Here is a 19,760-nt window from a genome sequence, read left to right on the forward strand (position 1 = left end):
TTTACATAAATTTATCAACAATAATTATAAATATAATTTATTTGCGCAAATTATGTTGAAAAAACATTAATCATTATTATTTTCTGAATATCTATTTTTAAATTATTTTTCAATATTTCTTAATTATACAATTGCTGAGGTAAAAATGACGTGGGACTAGATTTTTTTTGTTCGTGTTACTAGACAATTCACGGCTTTTTACGTCAAACCGACCGGAAAGTCTTTTCTCTTCCTACTATTTTTCATGTACTTCACTGATGGCATGAGTGAATCCTCAGAGTCTCAATTACACTTCGGCGGCCATCTCTGTTTCCTTCCTTAGGTTCCACCTCATACCCTCTAAAATCTCTCACTTCTCTTCTGTAATCATTGACTCTGACAAAAATCTCAATTTTTTGTGTGTTTTTCGTGGCAATCTACCCTCATTCTTGATCACAAATTCCTCTATTTTCATAGGTGTCTTTTCTAGGCCACCACTTTCCAGATCAAAGAACCATGTGTCAATTCTACTAGTGTTTGTGGTGACTGGGTTTGGGTACTGAGTTGGAGTGAGAAACCCGGAACGAGTTCATGGCGGAGAGCAGGCGCTTCGGTCTTGGTGACCAACTAGGTGAGGTTTTTGTTGAAGGATTTTTGGGTTTTTCTCGTATTTTGATTCAAGTGGAATCGTGGGTGTTTAAGTGTTTCTAAAATTTTTCCCCCTTTTAGATCATTTATTATGTATTTATGTATAATTTTCACGGCTCTTGCATGCTTTTGTGATATTCAGTTGGAAATGTTTGTAATATTTTGTGTTTGGGGGAACTTTGGATTTGGTATTTATTTTGATGAATTAGTAGCTCTTGGTGAATTTCTATTGTTATCTATTTATAGGTAATACTTATTATGTGCTTGGTTTTGAATGAGTTTAAATTTTTGGGGGTTGTATCTGTGAATGTGTTCACTTTCCAGATATGGTAACAATGGAGCACTATTCATCGATGCTAGGGCAACGCTTAAAATCGTGCTATATGAGTTTAGACTAGAGATAATCCTACACTTTTTAGCCCTTCTTGGGTTGTAGAAGACACTAAATAGGAACTGTGCTGATGACAGCGTTTTGATCAGAAACGTGTATCATAATTAACGGGCTCTCCTTTGTGGCTCAAAGGTTAAATTTAGAGGAGAAGATGGAACATTTGTCTACGCAAATTATTTTTTAATGGTATACGTGCATATAATGCATTGGTGCATGCCCATAACCGAGCTTAGATTTAAAACCCATTTTCAGTCACTTGCTCCTTAAAATGCCTGCTTTTTGCATGGACAAGCATACACTCAACATGGCATTTGGTGTATACGAATTTGCATAAATATTCTATACTTGTTAGTTTGAAGTCGGCCTTACTTGTGATGGTTTCCAAGGATCAAATTAATCGTACAGATCTTCTGTGAATGTGATTTGGTGGAATGCAGATATTGAGCAAATACTCATAGAAGCACAACATCGATGGCTACGCCCAGCTGAAATTTGTGAAATTCTTCGAAATTATAAGAAGTTTCGTATTGCCCCACAACCTGCAAATATGCCAGCAAGTACGATTCCTTCCTGCATTGTTTTTGTTAGATATAATGTACAATAATTGTTAGAAGTTACTTCTACCAGATAACAACAGCTATCTCAATGATATTATCGATTCAGTTTTCTAGACAAACTTTTTGTTTTTTTTGTGGGGGGGAGGGAGGGAGAGATTTTACATAACCTTTTACCTCCTTTTTCTGTGATCTATTCACGATTTTGGGAGTTTAGGACTTTTTATTTTTATAAAGCCCCCGCCATGTTATAGCTGAGATCAAGATTCACCTATTGGAAAAAAAAAAAAAAAAAAAAAAAAAAAAAAAAACTGAGGTCAAGTTTCTTTTGCAACTGGTTTAATTGATGATAACTCATCAACACTTGTGAGGCTAATCAGTCGTTTGGTATCATGTATAGTGTAGCTTGTATTACCAAATTGTTACCAGTGATCTGGACCAATATGCTGAAGACTTCTTTCATATGATGCCTATTTTCTCATTTTGCTACTTACCATATCCAAATTTCTCCTATTGCCTTTAATAAAAAAATGAGAATTTCTATGCAAGTCTACATTATATTCGCACTTTTTTTTTTTTGATAAGTAATAAACTGTTTTATTAAATAGTGTAAAGGCGCCCCAAAGTACACTGGGAGTATACAACAGGATCACCTAACTAGAAGGAGAAAACCAAAAGAGAAAATTATCATAACTAATCGCAACTGGAAAGACATGCGCCATAGTCCAAAGATACAAAGTATGAAAGCAAGAGGCTAAAATGTCTTCCCAAGTCCCCTCCAAATCCTCAAAACACCTATTATTCCTTTCCCTACATATACACCAAAAGAAGCATGTAGGCACCATTTTCCAAACTGCGGCACTCTCACTCCTCCCTAAAGACCACCAACAGGCGAGCAAATTCGAGACCCGATTCGGCATCACCCAAGACAGCCCAAACCGCCCAAAAAAGGAACTCCACAAAGCATAGGCAACCTCGCAATGAATGAGAAGATGGTCTACCGTCTCCTCACTCTTCTTGCACATACAACACTTATTCGTCACTATCACCCGTCGCTTTCTAAGATTGTCCAGGGTCAGAATTTTGCCCACAGCCGCCGACCACACAAAAAAACTTGCCCTCGGAGGAGCTTGAGTGCGCCATACACTCTTCCACGGAAATCCTCCCCCTTCAGAATTCGCCAAGGAAGCGTAAAGGAGCTTGACCTTGAAACGACCCCTTTTGGAGGAATTCCACCACAACCTATCTTCACACCCTCGCCTCACTTTAGCGGAATGTAACACCTGGAAGAAGGAGGCCAACACATCCACTGGATAGAGCCTCTCTAGAAAAGCTCACATTCCACTGGATAGAGCCACCTAGCACCTCCAACTGTCCGCCACTGAAGCGTCCTTTGCACAGGCAATGCTGAATAAACCTGGAAAAGCATTCTTGAGGGCCATATCGCCGCACCACAAATCGTGCCAGAAGTGCACCTTAGACCCCTCCCCTACCTCAAAATGTGTAAACCTTTGGAAAGTGTCCCACCATTTCCTAATGTTCTTCCATAATCCCACCCCCAAAGATCCACCTGGCTCCAAAGAACACCACCCTCCCCAAAGACTTCTGAATTTCGCATCCACCATCGCCCTCCACCAAGAATCTCTCTCCATCCCATAGCGCCACAACCATTTCCCTAATAAGGCACGATTGAAAGTCTTGAGGTTCCTGATACCCAATCCTCCCTCCTTAATCGGAGTGCAAACCTTCGACCACTTTACCAGGTGGTACTTGAATTCATCGCCTAGACCCCCCCACAGAAAATCCCGTTGCAACTTCTCAATCCTCTTGGCCACACCACCCGGAATAGGGAAAAGGGACAAGTAGTATGTAGGCAAGTTGACGAGCGTACTCTTGATAAGCGTGACTCTCCCCCCTTTCGACAAATAAGACCTTTTCGACCCTGCCAACCGCCGTTCTATCTTCTTGATAACTCCATCCCAAACATGTTTAGCCTTGCAAGAGGCCCCCAGTGGCAGACCAAGGTACTTCACTGGCAAAGAGGCAACCCCACACCCAAGAATACCAACTAACCTGTCCACTTGCACCACATTCCCTACTGGAATTATCTCCGACTTGGCCAAATTAACTTTCAAACCGGACGCAGCTTCAAACAACAAAAAGGAACTCCGCAAATATCGAAGTTGGGAGGGCATAGCATTGCAGAAGATCAAAGTGTCGTCTGCAAACAAGAGATGAGAAAGAGTAATATTACCGACCTGGAACCCCTCTAATAGCCCCCCATTCACTATCGCCGAAATCATCCTACTAAGAGCTTCCATAACAAAAACGAACAGCAAAGGAGACAAGGGGTCCCCTTGTCTCAATCCCCTGGAACTGCTAAAAAAGCCATTAGGCGAATCATTGATCAAAATTGAAAACCGCACCAATGATATGCAATGTTCAATCCAGGAGCACCAAACCTCACCAAATCCACATCTCTTAAGCATATATAACAAGAAACCCCAATTTACATCATCATAAGCTTTTTCCAAATCCATTTTGCAAATGACCCCTGGCTCCCCAGATCGCAGCCGACTATCAAGACATTCATTAGAAACCAGGACAGGATCAAGAATCTGCCTCCCTTTGATAAAGGCACTTTGGGATTGAGAGATAATGTTTTCCAACACTGCCTTCAATTTATTTGCTAACACCTTGGCTATAATTTTGTAAATTCCTCCCACAAGGCTAATTGGCCGAAAATCCTTGAGATTGGTAGCGTCGGGAACCTTCGGAATTAGCGAAACGAAAGAAGCATTGAGGCTCTTCTCAAACCTCCCCCCATCATGAAAAGCACCGAACACCTTCATGACATCCTCCTTCACCACCTCCCAACAAACTTGGAAGAAAGCCATAGAAAACCCATCAGGGCCCGACGCCTTATTACCATTAATTTTGAACACTACCTTTCTAACCTCTTCCTCTTCAAAGTCTCTCTGCAACCAACTAGCCTCCGCCTCTGAAATGGAATCAAAGGAAATACCATCTACCATAGGTATTTCATATGTAGAACCCATACTCTTCCTAATACCTAATATGATGAATGCTGGTTTCCGACCCAGGCCTGAAGTATGTTTTTGATAAGTAATGAAGTATATATCAAAAGGCGCAGATGGGTGTTACCCTAGTACACAGGAAGTTTACAAGAAAATGCCTAAGTAAAAGAAGAAAAGAGAACAAGAAAGTCATTAATCAGTAGTATGTAGTATTTTACCTTGGGTTATGCCGCCATGGGTTTTAACTCCCAAGTTAGGTGGCCCCTATCACTGAACAACTAAAAGCAGAAAATTATTTTTTAAATCTGATACATATGGTATCAATTTCTAAGTTCTCATTCAATCCTCTGGACTTTGTTCTTCCTTTGCCTGTTCAGCTTTCAAAGCATTGCATCAGAGTAGATGATGCTTTAAAATGTGCCTACAACTACAAGAAATTTTCTTATTTATGAGCTAACATAAAGGACATGCTTTCTAAATTCAACAATAGGGCATTCTTAACAAGCCATGAGAACTTAAAGGTGAAACAAATCAATAATGTAGTAGACACTCCTCGAACCTTTTTTTTTGTTAATTTTTCAAAAGTATATACTTCTCAACATATCTTCACCTGACATGTATTTCCAATTTCAGGTGGTTCACTTTTTCTTTTTGATAGGAAGGTGCTGAGATACTTCAGAAAAGATGGCCATAACTGGAGGAAGAAAAAGGATGGAAAGACAGTGAAGGAAGCTCATGAGAGGCTCAAGGTAGGCATCGGGCATGATGGTTGATTAAAGACATTTAAATCATGCTGCTGTATGCTGTTCACTGAATCTAATGGTTTTTTGTTTCATTCTCATTTAGGGAGAGATATATGTTAAAAGATTCTTCCTGCTTTCTAATTAACTGTGTAAGAAAAATTATACTTCCTTTCAGGCTGGAAGCATTGATGTGTTGCACTGCTACTATGCCCATGGTGAAGAAAATGAAAATTTTCAGAGACGCAGTTATTGGATGCTTGAAGAGTGAGTGTGTAAAGAGTTATTTGCATGCTTTTTACAAAGATTTGTTTTGAATTTATCAATTTGCAATATATGTTCTCTATGTGTATATCCTTGTTTGTCATGAAAAATTAGGTGCTGGAAATATTAATCTTCTATGTTCTGTTATTTGAAGGGTAATTAAAGATTTTTTTTTTATAAGTACTATTTTTGACTTCCAATGAGTTGATTCATTTTTTCTTGTTCCTTTTCTGGCCTTGCAATGAATTGATTGTTCAATGAACAAAAATGTATGGTTCCCTGCTGTTTGTCTCTCTCACCCCACACACGTACACATAAAGAACAAGCAGATGCACTATACCTGCTTCTATGGTAAAGTTTTATTTTTTTCCTCCTATTTTCATGTTGGATGTGATTTGAGATGGAAAAAGGGAGAAAAATGAGAAAGTAGAAATCAAGGTGGATTCTTTCCGGTAAACTAGCCTCCAAATCACTCTAACACATATAAACACTAATAAAACGAGCTTGAAATTGCACGGATTGTTTTTAAAAATGACAGGAAGGAAAAATAAAAATAAAAATTAGTGGATGCATAAATGACAGGAAGAAAAAAAAAAGGTTTCAAGTAGGAAGCAGGAAGAAAAAAAAAGGTGTTCTATAAAGCTTTAAAGAAAAAAGAAAAGCATTGAGAGACCCTTTACAACAACACAAATGCTCAAGTTGTATTTTTTGTAATAATAAAAGAAAAAAAATGCTCAAATTGTATTACATATGAAAAATATAACAAACTCGTATTAAAAAGAGATTGTGAAACAACAACAACAACAATAATAATAATAATAATAATAATAATAATAATAATAATAATAATAATAATTATTATTATTATTATGGGAAAAAAATATCAAAAGAGTGTTAAAGATTAAAGAGATGATAGTTTTGTGTTTTCAGATCCCAAATTCTTATATTTATCGAATCAATAGGTAATGAAAAAGAAAAAAGAGAAAAAAAAAAAAAAAAACAAAAAGTTAGTTGTCGAAAGAAAAAGAAAAATAGGTGAAATGATACACAAATTCAACTACCTCTTGTAGGAGAATCCAATTGGTGATGTGGGTGGGAGTTTTAGAGATAAAGAGAAACATTGGGAACAAAAGAACCACAAAACCTTTAAATCCATTAGAGAAAAGAAAGCAACAATAACAAATAACAATGAAGCCGAAGGTTCTAAAGCAATCGTTTGCAAATATAAAGCACGTCTGTGTTGCTCTAAAGACCGAAAAAATTTAACAACAAACTTCTATATTCAATTCAAATAGAACATATAATATTATGTTAAGCAAAAAGTGAAATATTAGCATAATATATTGTTAACATCATATTTCAACTAAATACATGTCTTTCAAATTATAAAAATATATCTACGCGTATTGCAATTGAATTCTCAATGAAGCAAAAGAAATCACATGTATTAATATTTTAAAACATTAATTCAAGTGACTATAAAAAAAACGTTGTAATCCCCAAAAAAACAAAGAACAAATAGTAAAAAGCACTTTAGATAATGGTAAGTAATTACCTATATTCACTATTTACAAACATGATTAATAAGGATTATAGCTATAGTTTTAGTGACATTGTTTTGAAATAGTCTGTATAATTTTTTTAGGTAAATGAGGTGTTTTTTTTAAGACTTAAAAAAAAAAAAAAAAAATAGTTGTAACTACTTTTGAAGACATTGTGTTCAAATTCCAAATAACATATGTACAATTTTGTGACTTTTGCATTAATTCCCGCTGTTAAACATCGGCCTACAAAATTTTCATTATTTTTTCCAAGGCATGGCAAAAAAAAAAAAAAAAAAAGAACACAGGAAAAGCCCTAAAATATGTGATTCACATTAAAGTAGGAGTGCATTTGCTGAATTTGCTTAACTACATGATACTATGTACAATTTTGTTGTGTAATTCTTTTAACTAAAGAGTATGATCAAAGAATGCAATAGTAAAGAGTATATTACATAACCAAGAAAATCTATTAAAAAAAATACTACACTCACAACAGTATGAAATGAATGCTTGAAAAAAAAAAAGAAAAAAAAGAAGAAGAAGAATAACGAAACTAAATAAAAATTTTCATTGAAACATTTGCATAGTGATTATAGAACATTATTAAGGACGGTTACTATAACAATATAATTAATGGAGCAAATTAATTGGCTTCCAAGTTTCGAGGAGCCCAACACGTGTATGATCCTAAAAGCGATACACGAATCAAGTGGGTTGTGGGTAACCAAATCCTTAAGGCTGGATGGACATTCAGCCTTTGAGAGACAGAGAAGGAGGCAGATAGAAATTAGATTACCAACAATAAAGGAGCAAGCAGTCTATCCACTGCACTTGGATCTACGGACCAGATTCCTTCTCAGCCGTCCCATCCTTGGTGTAATCATCAAGACTCAAGAGCTTCTTCTTCCGTAGCCATGCTTTTGGTTGCAGTTACCAATCTTACTTGCGGTAGAAGGTGGTGAGTTATATGGAGACTGATAAATAGTGGGGATGAAGAGAGGAATAGAGAGACGATGGATTCTTTTTTTTTTTTTTGATAAGTAAGTAGCTGGTTTTATTAAAAGCGTGAGGCGCCCCTAAGTACACTGGATGTATACAAGGAGGAACACCTAACTAGAAAGGGAAAAACGTACAAGGAAGTCGTCATAGCTAACCGAAATCGGGAAAACAAACGCTACAGTCCAAAGATACAGAGTATGGAAACAAAAGGATAAAAAGTCCTCGAAGGACCTCTCCACATCCTCGAAGCACCTATTATTTCTCTCTCTCCAAAGACACCAAAAAAAGCAAATAGGCACCATCTTCCAAACTGCAGCACTCCCCCCTCTTCCTGCAGACCACCAACAGGCTAGCAACTCAAAAACCCGACCAGGCATCACCCAAGATAACCCAAAACGGCCAAAAAAGGCACTCCACAAAGCAGACGCCACCTCACAATGGATAAGAAGATGATCAACTGTCTCCTCACTCTTCTTACACATCCAACATCTGTTTACTACAATCACATTCCTCTTTCTGAGGTTATCTAGGGTCAGAATTTTCCCCCAAGCCGCCGACCACGCAAAAAAAGCTGCCCTAGGAGGAGCCTGAGTCCGCCACACACTCTTCCAGGGGAACCTCCTCCCCCCTTCCGAGCATGCCAAGGAGAGAAAGAGAGACTTGACCTTGAACGTACCTCTTTTGGAGGGGTTCCACCATAATCTATCTTCCAACCCTCTTCTCACTCCTGTAGAATGTAACACCTGGAAAAATGAGGCAAAGGCCTCCACCTCCCAATCATGAGCCTCCCTCGAGAAGCTCACGTTCCACTGATTGGACCCCCCTAGCATCTCCACATTATCCGCAACTGAGGCACGATGGATTCTTATTTGGTATTTGGGGTGTTTGAAGAATGTGGCTGGGTAGAAAACTTGAAGGTTTGTGATTACACAGTTTAATTGGACGGTTATTTGATGTTTCCAATGTTTACACCGGTATAAAAGAAAACTGAGAAGACGGTTAACTAAACTCACAATGTTTCACTTTCATCTCAAGTATTTTATTTTGAAAACTCCTCTATTATATAGATTAGATTAGATATTAGATTAGAGGATAAAGTGATAATAACAATATTTGATGGCAGTTGAGATTGAGAAAGAGAGCTGTTCAAAAAAACACGTGTTTTGATTTTAAAAATTTAAAGCACAGTTTTTTTTTTTTTTTAATAATTATTACTTGTCAGATTAATGGAATGTCACATGTCATGATATTAGCCTCTTCTACTTAAAACTCAAAAAAACTCAAACGCACACTTTCATTTAATATACTAATTTGACAGTTAAATATATATTAGATGTCACGATGTTAGCCTCTCCTGTCTAAAACTCCCCTATTATATATATATTAGATTTGATATTAGATAAGGCTGGGAATCAGGGAAACTTGTGTAAATTCCTTAAATAATTGAAGTTATCCAAATACTACCAAAGTGGACCATAAATTTCTGATAAGACACCCTATGACTCTAGCTCTCCCTTAAAACACCTTCTAGTTCACCGGAAGTCATTTTTCAAGTAGCAAGTTGGATTCTTCTTTAAAACTCTAGTAGCCGAAGCAGGAGAAATGTAAAAACAGCAAGGTCTCCATGCTAGAAATCCTCTTTGCTCTCAAAAAAAGAAAAAAGAAAAAAAGGACAGCTCTGTTCCCAACACTTGAAAAAAGAAAAAGAACTAAACTCAAGAGAAATCTTACAATATATATTGAGCTTATACGGTTGAAAATATTTCACTTAAACAAGAAAAGGAAGAAGACTGTTGACGATTTTTATTTTTGTTTTCTGTTTTTCCTTTTGGCTTTCCCCTCATCTATTGCTGCCTCTAGAGAAGATACTCTACCATGCCTCTCCATGTTACTATTTCTTTTTAGTTTGCTCTAGTTTTTTCCTTTCCCCCCCAACAATGATTTAATATAGTGCTCCTTCAACTTAAGGGTATGTGATGATATCTAGTTATCAACCTTGTGCAGTTGTTATTCTTATTGGTTCAAAACGCCATAAGACTTGCTGAAATAATTTTCGATTTTGTTTCTTATAGTTTCTATTCTTGTGGTTTGGGGTTTTTCTTTTGTTGCTTACCTAATTCACCACTACTGTAGGGATCTCTCACACATAGTTCTTGTCCACTATCGGGAAGTAAAGGTAACACTTTATCCCTTTAAACTCTAATGTTGTTTGCACAATTCATCATAGATGGATAAACCATAAGAATAGTGGTTTCTTCTTGGCATTATTAACTTAATTATTTTCAAAGTATTTAAAAGATTGTTCTAATAGAAATATATTCTATTTTCCATTACATAGCTGCTTTGATTTGTGGTGGTCATTGTGGTATTTTGGTGTTTATGGTCGTATTTGAACTTTCACTGCTAGTGACTCTTGTAAAGCCCTAGCATTTCAATGATGTGAGGTTCTTAGGTAATACAAGGTAATTTTTGAAATATTGGACCTGATCTTTGTCGTGGTAAAAACCAAGGACTTGAATTTAAGATTTGCACTTGTAGAAGTACTTCTCACAACCAAGTTACAATAGATGGAGTTAGTACTGGACTTGATGCTTAAGTCTTGCATTCCATTCTTAGATTCATGGTTTTAATGTTGTGATATCAGATGCTGATGTAGTTTTTGTTATATTTGCTATTATTGGTGTTTTATGCTAGTTTTTGTGAAGTTCAGCCTTGATACTCCTTATAAATTTTCCATTCTGAAGCTGATTTTAGTCTCTTGATTATTTCTATGCTGTATTAGATTTTTATTTGTCTATAAGTCTCTGTACTTTTGGTTTTGATTCTTTTCTATATGTTCCAACTTGATCAGGGCAATAGGACAAATTTGAACCGTGTTAGAGAGACTGAAGAAGCTATTCCCTATTCCCAGGAAACTGAAGATTTATTACCGAATTCTGAGATTGATAGCTCTGCATCTTGTAGTTTTCATCCAAATAATTCCCAAGTGCCTTCACAAACTACAGATACAACAAGCCTTAACAGTACTCAGGCATCAGAATATGAAGACGCCGAATCAGGTAGATTGTTACACATGCCTCAGTTTATGATTGATTATAAACTCCTGATGTTACTTCATAGAGACGATTTTATATGGATTTGAGGATGGTGTATGTCTTGAGTGTTCATTGTCAACCCATTCTAAATTTTCTTTAATTATATTTGTGCAACTTAACATGATATATGCAGCATATAATCATCAAGCAAGATTTGGATTCCACTCTTCCCTGGAATCGCAACCGTCCATGGTGGAGAAGACTAATACTGGACTCACCGATCCTCAGTTTCCTGCATCAATTTCAAGTAAGTTGTTTACTTTGTTTTATTCTATCTATTTTAATCATCGATCATATCAGTGCATTTTGATATTACTAATTGCTATCTGACGTGGCATACCAACTTCATTGTAATACTCTAAACTATTAACAGATGATTATCAAGGAAAATCTTCAGCCATTTCTGGGGTAGATTTTGTTTCACTCACTCGAGCAGATAAAGCAAAAGAGAGTAATAATGCTGGATTAAAAGACCTTGATTTTGCGTCTTGGGAGGATGTCTTCGAAAATGGTACTACTGGCAGTCAAACTGTGCCTCTTCAGCCACCATTTCTGGAAAGACAACCTGATACCATTGGAGTCCTTGGAAAACGAGAAAACCAGAAACCGGGGCAGCTTTTCACCAGCAACTTTGGTGAAAGGCGCCTACAGGCCCAAGAAGAGTGGAAGGTACAAAGTTACTTACAATTTATAGAATATGTCATTGGCATCAAATATGTATATTTTGCTAAAGCACTTTTGGAATCATAAACATTTCATGGTGGTTGTTTTTGAGGGTTACAGTAAATTTGGAAAATCGTTGCTTTTATGTTACAAGCTGAACTACGGAGTTTCAAATAGAGATATAAAAGGATGGCATTTTGTGTTACTGCTCAGTATTTCATGGTTTTCACCAAATAAATTTACAACTTCTAAATTCTTGTTTCCAAGGTACTATAGTTACTTCCAATTGACAACAACAAATATGCTGTGGATGCAAGTAATTCTAATTTGTTTATTGATAAATATTGTATGAAAGGAATGAGCTATAGCTCAAGAGAAAATTTCCCATCTTCTGGTTGTAAATTGTGGTGATGAGGACCTCACTTAGCCACACCCCCTCCCCTCCCAAAAAAAAAACAAAATGATGCCACCTTGCCATCTAGACATAAAGTTGCATTATCATAGTGTAACTGCTAGTAGTTAATAATGATGTTGTGGTTGCAGATGTGAAAGTTCTCACATGTAACTTTAATTCCTGAAATTGTTGTTGTATGTGCGGTAGTTGCATTTTAACTAACAGAGTACATAATTCTTTATATTCTGGTTTAAGAGTTGTAGGGCAATTAGCTGCTGTTTTCTTGTCGACTCCTATTAATTGTGTCCAGGCTTTACTTTGCCTTACAAACAGACTTCTGAAGGCAAGTGGCCCTTGGATCAGGATGTGCATCTAGAATCAGTGTATGGTGTCGTTTCTAGGCTTCATGAGCAAGATGTTAATCAGGTCAATGTACTCAATTGTCTGGAGCCGAGTTTAGCACTTACTGATAAGCAAGAAAACTTTCCTATGCAAGATAACCTTCAAGGACAGCTTCCAAATGCAGAACACGGTTATTATCTGGATTCAGGTCAAGAGAGCAAGGTGACTTTAGAGGGAAAAACCAACAACTCTTTTACAAAAAAACCTCTGTTAGATGGCTCTCTAGCAGAAGAAGGTCTAAAGAAGCTTGACAGTTTCAACAGATGGATGAGTAAGGAACTTGGAGACGTAAATGAGTCACATATGCAGTCCAGTTCTGGGGCCTATTGGGATAGTGTTGAAGGTGAAAGTAGGGTCGATGAATCCAGTATTTCTCCTCAGGTGCACTTGGATAATTATACTCTTGGTCCCTCTCTATCCCAGGACCAGCTTTTCAGCATTATTGATTTCTCACCAAATTGGGCATATGAAGGCTCTGAAATTAAGGTACCTTGGATTTGATCTTCCTTCTGGGCTGCAGTTATATCAACTAAGCTTTCAAATGTGTCATCTGTCTGCTAAACGTTAATATACAAATCCTGTCTTATTTATCAATTCTGGTCTGGTGATATTTAATTTTTTTCTCTTTTATCCCACAACTTATACAGGTCCTGATTACGGGAAGGTTCTTGAAGAATCAACAAGAAGCAGAAAATTGTGAGTGGTCATGTATGTTTGGGGAAGTGGAAGTTCCTGCTGAGGTTATCGCTGATGGTGTTTTACGATGTCATACTCCCATTCATAAGGCTGCAAGGGTTCCTTTTTATGTGACACGTTCCAATAGGTTAGCATGTAGTGAAGTGCGAGAATTTGAATACCGATTCAAACCTGTTAAAGATGCGGATATTATAGATAATTATAGTGACAGTGGAAATGAAATTCTTCAAATGCGATTTGTAAAACTATTGTGTCTGAGCTCTGCCTGCCCTCCAAATTCTGATTACATCGGTCTGAGTGAGGAATCCCAATTAAGCAATAAAATCAGTTCATTGCTAAAAGAGGACGGTGATGAATGGCATCAAATGTTAGAGCTTGCTTCTGAGAAGGATTATTCTCCTGAAAGAGTACAGGAGAAGCTGCTTGAAAAGCTACTGAAGGAGAAGTTGCATATATGGCTCCTGCAGAAAGCAGCAGAAGGTGGAAAAGGTCCTTCTGTATTGGATAAGGATGGCCAAGGTGTGCTACATTTTGCAGCTGCCCTTGGCTATGATTGGGCCCTAGAACCCACAAAACTTGCAGGTGTAAGTGTCAATTTCCGTGATGTGAATGGATGGACTGCACTTCATTGGGCTGCATTTTTTGGCAGGTGAGCACTTAAAGATTCTTGCTTGTTTCTTTGTGGTAATCTTTACCTTTGTGTACTTCCGTCTATTCTTTCTGCCTCCACCTTCCAATGTACAGGACACGACATTCTAGGCTGAATCTCATATGAGAGAAAAGGGGAAAAGATCTTGTATCATATGTGAAGATATAACAAGAAAACTACCTATGCTATGAAAGCCTTCTCTGTACATAGAGAGGGAAATTGAATTTGATAGACATAATTTAAGTTGAAGTATATATACCTTACCAGGCAGGGATAAACCTGAACAGCAAGTGGTAGTCCTTTTGAATTTTTCGTCAAATGCTAATACTCATTATGAACTTTTTCTTTTCTTCTCCTTCCAAGTTAACTTCTTGTTTGAACTTGCTTTACCAGAGAGCGCACGGTTGCTTCCCTTGTCTCTCTCGGTGCAGCTCCTGGTGTAGTAACTGATCCAAGTCCCAAGTATCCTTCAGGCAGAACACCTGCTGACCTAGCTTCTGCTAATGGACATAAAGGAATTGCTGGTTATCTTGCAGAGTCTGCTCTGAGTGCCCACCTTTCATCTCTTCAGTTGGACACCAAGGATGGTGATGCTGCAGAGATCCCTGGAGCAAAAGCAGTTGAAACAGTTTCAGAACGAAGCGCAACTCCAATCAGCGATGGGGATTTACCAGATGGATTATCACTGAAAGATTCGCTAGCTGCTGTCTGTAATGCCACTCAAGCTGCTGCACGTATTCATCAAGTCTACAGGATGCAGTCCTTCCAAAAAAAGCAGTTAAAAGAGTATGGTGATGATGCATTTGGCATGTCAGAAGAAGAACAAGCTCTTTCTTTTCTTGCTGTTAAGACACACAAATCAGTACAACACGATCTGCCTGTGCATGCTGCTGCAATTCGGATACAAAATAAGTTCCGCAGTTGGAAGGGAAGAAAAGAATTTTTGATAATCCGGCAGCGAATTGTGAAAATTCAGGTGTGTTGCTATTGTTGCTTTTCTCTGCTTGGATTTATGGCTCCTGCTTTACTTTTGGTGTCTATTCTTGTGTGTATTTGTTGTTGAAGGTTTTCCCCTAAATTGAGAAATCAAGTGCAATACTAACTATTAGCTTTCATGACAAAAGGCCCATGTAAGAGGCCACCAGGTCAGGAAGAACTATAGAAAGATAACCTGGTCAGTTGGAATTTTGGAGAAAGTTATTTTGCGTTGGAGACGAAAAGGAAGTGGTTTGCGTGGATTTAAATCAGAAGCACTTACCGAGGGCCGTAGAATGGAAGATACATCTTCGAAGGAGGATGACTATGATTTCCTGAAAGAGGGCAGAAAGCAAACAGAGGAGAGGTTGCAAAAAGCCCTTGCTAGGGTGAAGTCCATGGTTCAGTATCCAGAGGCGAGAGATCAATATCGTAGGCTGCTGAATGTTGTGGCTGAGATACAGGAAACAAAGGTACTGGATTTTGCTTTTTGCTTTTTTTGGGATGAATGGCTTGCTATTAAAAACGGAACAAAGTTTTACAACACTCTCCAGCAAACATGCTGGAACAACAAATGCTATGACAAAGCATCTAACAACAAAACAAACTACCTACCTAGTAATCCAGTATACTTTGAGTTATACACCAATTGCTACAAATTTCTACATTCTCATCATTCTTTTTAAATTTCCCCTTCCCCTTATTCTATTTCTATACAACATTTTGAATCACTTTCTCCTCTGCTCTAGGTTGATTCTCATGCCTTAAATCATTTCTCTGCCTCCATGTGTTGTATACTGCTGCATAGGGCTGTAAACAAACAAAGCTACCCGTGAGCTTGCTTGGGCTTAGCTCGATAAAACTTGGCTCGTGCGTGACTCGATTATTAAATAAGCCGTTCGTGGACATGAAACTATACTCGATTATTAAACAATACATACCCGTCTACAATTCGGTTCGCTCGTTTAAAGTTCATGAACGGGCTCGGCTCGCTTATTAGCGCGACTCGTATATATTTATATATTTATATATTAATTCATAAATATATGTATATATTAATTAATAAAATTAACTTATATAATATATAATTTAATGATAAAAGTTAATCATGTGGTCATATCTTAATTGATCTAACCATTACGTATCTAATGCTAGTTAAATCAGCAATTTGAATTGTTAATTATATGATTGAATGGAAACTTATTATACTCAATCGTATCATTAATAAAATTTGTTTATGCTGTTTTTTTTTTTTAATAACTTAAATACTACAAGCCGAGCTCGAGTACTTGGCTCGAGCTAGGCAAAATTTTTTGAGCTCGAGCTCGGACAAGGTACCCACCCTAATGAGCCAAGCTTGGATATGAAATGGGGCTCGTGTCAAGCTCGAGCTCGACAAAAAAATTCAACGAGCCAAGCTTGAACAAGCACTATTTGCTCAAGCTCGGCTTGTTTACACGTGCTGCACTCCAAACCAGCTTACTCTTAAGCTTTTGTTCCTCCATTTTCTTATTCCTTTACTCTCATAATTTCCTACCATCCTATAGGAGGATCTAGTACTAAACATTTCTTCATTGTCTCTCCCCAAATTCTTTTACTGAATCCACATTCTAAGAATAAATGATCTCTGCATTCAATAATGCTTCTGCAGAACACACATTTGATCTGTACTTTATAGCCCCAATCCAGCCACAATACAAATGCTTGTTTAGGAATTGCAAGTGGAAACCAAATCAGTTTCTACCAATCCACTTTTGGCTTCTTAGATCGAATTGCATCCCACGTTTTTACACTGGTATAACAACTTTTTTCTTTTCTTTTTGAAATCACCCATATAGGCTTATCACTTTCTCCTATTTTCACCATTGGCAACTTGCTTTGTAGACTAACTAAATCTTCTGATTTGGCTGGTTGCCACTCCCACTACTTTCCCTTTATTACACTTGATAATTTTGCTTCCATCTTACTTCGAGCATCATATGCTACCTTGTATCCATATTGTTCATAAAGGGCATCATCAAGGTGCCACCAATCCAGCCATAAATGAATGTTTTTTCCATCTCCCACCGAGAATTTGATGAACTTCTTTGCTATATCCCTTAGCTTAAGTATCTTTTTCCAGTTCCATGTTCAATTATGTAGTATTTTTAGTTGCCAAAAAACATCTCCCTTTAAGTAAGTTCACCTTAACCCATGCTACCCAAAGAGAACCTGCTTTTGTGAACATGTTCCAAATATGCTTCATAATTGCTGCCTTATTCCATTCTTCTATTCTTTTCAACCCCAATCCTCCATTTTTTGGAACACATCAAATCCCAAGCAACTTGGCTTTAGCTGAACAATTGTCACTGCTATTCCACAACAATCGATTTAACTTTTGTTCTATTGATCTAATAATTTTCTCTGTCAAAATGAAGATACTAGACCAATAAAATTGTATGATTTATTAAACAAAAGATAAAATTTGCAGTCTTCCTACAAATGAAAGATTTTTTGACATCCAGGAATCTATCCTTCCTGAAGTTTTTTCCATAAGCATTGAACAATATGTAGCTGATAACTTTTTTGAAATCAGTGGAACCCCCAATTATCTTACTGGTAATTTCTCTTCCTTCATTTTTAAACAATCTTTCATCTCCTTCATCAACTGTGATACTCCTGAGCTATAAAAGGTACTTTTTCTGGTTTGCTGAGCAATCCTGACAAATCAGCAAACTCTTGTAGCACTTTTTTAATGATCTCCACTGATTACATTTTTGCCAATGAGAATAGCAATAAATCGTCAGCAAAACATGTGTAAGCTTGATTTCAGAACATATAGGATGGAAACTGAATTATTTTTCATTTTTTGTAGCCTTTTCTATCAACCTCGACTGAATTTCCATTACTATCTCAAAGAGATATGGTGAAATCAGGACCCCTTGTCTTAAACCCCTCTTCCCTTCAAAGTATCCAATAAGAGTACCATTCAAAGCAATAGAGAATCTTGGAGAAGTTATACATTCACGAATCCATCTGACATATTACATTGGAGCTCCTACACTTGACAGACATTGGAGTATAAACTCCCAATCGACCGAGTCATGCCTCCATAAAATCTACCTTAATAGTACAGTACATCTTTGTTTACCCTTCTTTTTGTGATAATCTTTCACCACTTATTGAGCCAACAAAACATTCTTTGTAATACTTCTATTTGGAATTAAAGCAGTTTGGTTAGGGCTTATGATCTCATCCAAACAAGGAAGCAGTCCGTTTGCTAGAATTTTGGTTATGCATTTATATATAACATTGCAGCAAGAGATACCTGAACTCACTCATAGAAGATGGTAATTTTGCTTTTAATTTTATCCTTTCTTTTTTCACATCTTTTTTCTCTTGCTTTCGTGTAACAGTATCTTTGCAGATGGTAATTTATGGTTCCTTTGGAAATATAATTTATGCTCCTTTCAGTGTACATAACTCTGGAAGAACTCATTTTAGCAGCCCATGGGGGCTTTCAGCGGTGCACGATTCACAATGCCTCCTGTTCTTGATCGTTTGGTTTATTAGTTCTTATTTATTGAACAAAACAACCTAGGATGGATGCACTAGTTTGAACCCTTGCGTGGAACCGATTACCTAGAATCTCCAAATATTATGTGCATCAACACTTTATCTTGGGGGCGGGGCACAAAAGCAATCTTGCCCATTGCACATAGTAGTAGAAATGCTGTCAACTCGGGACCTCATCTTCAATAGATCTCTAAATAGGATGGAGTTTGTTAGTATTCTGCAATACACTTCATCTCTCATAGGGTTGATATGCGGAAGTCTTTGTGTCTCACTCCTGTTGATCTGCAGGTTGATGATAGGGTTGTAAACGCTTCAGAAGAAACAGGTGATTTTGATGATGACCTGAGAAATCTTGAAGCATTGTTGGATGAAGACACGGACATGCCTACAGCAACATAGAAGTGAGCCTCTGGTTCATTGTCTTCCCTTGTAGAAAATGTATTTTAGGACTAATATTGTCATTGCATTGCTAGGCTTTGCTAAAATTCTCTGTAAATGAAAAAACCCTACCAATCATCTAACTAACCTTAATTCTTATAAAGCAGATTTGCTATCTTTGACTTATTGCCCTCGTCGCTGTTAACTTGAAGGCACCACGACAGATAAACAAGTATTCTTACCGCAGTGGCTTTGCTACAACAAAATGATATTTCAAGATGCCTTTAAATAATTGGCTGCTGAAAGCATCTGAAAAAAGGGTTATCATTATGTGTCTTTTGGTAAAAGCATCAAAACACTAATTGGATTAGAATGATCAACATTTTTTTGGTTCGATTTTTGAAAAGATTTTTCCTTCGTTTTGGGTTGAACAGAATTCTTATCCAAAACCAGAAAGCAAGGTGCGCAAGACGAAACCATTGTACTCTGCAACTGAGCTCATCAGACCTTCCTCCAATTTTTTTAGAGAATTTGCGAGGCATTCAACCACGTTAAGAGCAATCAATTTCCATTTGTGTCAAGTAGTTGTACAAGAAACACCGCACTAGTGAACCAGTTTATCTTTGGAAAACGATACTAATGAGTAACATTTCAAAACTGGCCGTTATAGCCTGCCAATTACCTGTATCAAAAAGGGATCCAAACAGAATCCGCCTGATTGCTACTAGGCGAATTTATATTACAAACAACAACTTGAATCTCATCTAAATTGTCAGATCCTACAGATAGCCATTAC

The 19,760-nt window shown here is 37.2% G+C and overlaps 1 protein-coding gene across 2 annotated transcripts; it reads left to right on the forward strand.

Moving 5' to 3' along the window:
- The first annotated feature begins 216 nt into the window (after positions 1-216).
- Positions 217-19,150, forward strand: SR1 (signal responsive 1). 2 transcript variants are annotated; one of them, XM_059577094.2, is made up of 14 exons: positions 217-322; positions 457-610; positions 1,456-1,575; positions 5,244-5,359; positions 5,529-5,617; positions 10,291-10,333; positions 11,009-11,216; positions 11,386-11,499; positions 11,626-11,921; positions 12,643-13,197; positions 13,359-14,056; positions 14,450-15,032; positions 15,181-15,504; positions 18,875-19,150. In XM_059577094.2, the coding sequence occupies exons 2-14, from the start codon at positions 571-573 to the stop codon at positions 18,983-18,985; spliced, it is 3,297 nt and encodes a 1,098-aa protein (XP_059433077.2). In that variant the 5' UTR covers positions 217-322; positions 457-570; the 3' UTR covers positions 18,986-19,150. The 2 variants fall into 2 exon arrangements, with proteins under 2 accessions (XP_059433077.2, XP_059433076.2); XM_059577093.2 differs by having other exon boundaries at positions 217-610.
- Positions 19,151-19,760: the final 610 nt, after the last annotated feature.

Source organism: Corylus avellana, chromosome 11 (genome assembly GCF_965113065.1).
Source record: "Corylus avellana chromosome 11, dhCorAvel1.hap1.2, whole genome shotgun sequence".
Lineage (NCBI taxonomy): Eukaryota > Viridiplantae > Streptophyta > Magnoliopsida > Fagales > Betulaceae > Corylus > Corylus avellana.

Bases quoted from the DNA above. Each gene is read 5' to 3' on its own strand.
- SR1 (XM_059577093.2), top strand. From the start codon at position 571: ATGGCGGAGAGCAGGCGCTTCGGTCTTGGTGACCAACTAG. The intron at 611-1,455 runs GTGAGGTTTTTG...GGTGGAATGCAG, and splicing joins CGGTCTTGGTGACCAACTAG to ATATTGAGCAAATACTCATA. The intron at 1,576-5,243 runs GTACGATTCCTT...TTCCAATTTCAG, and splicing joins ACCTGCAAATATGCCAGCAA to GTGGTTCACTTTTTCTTTTT.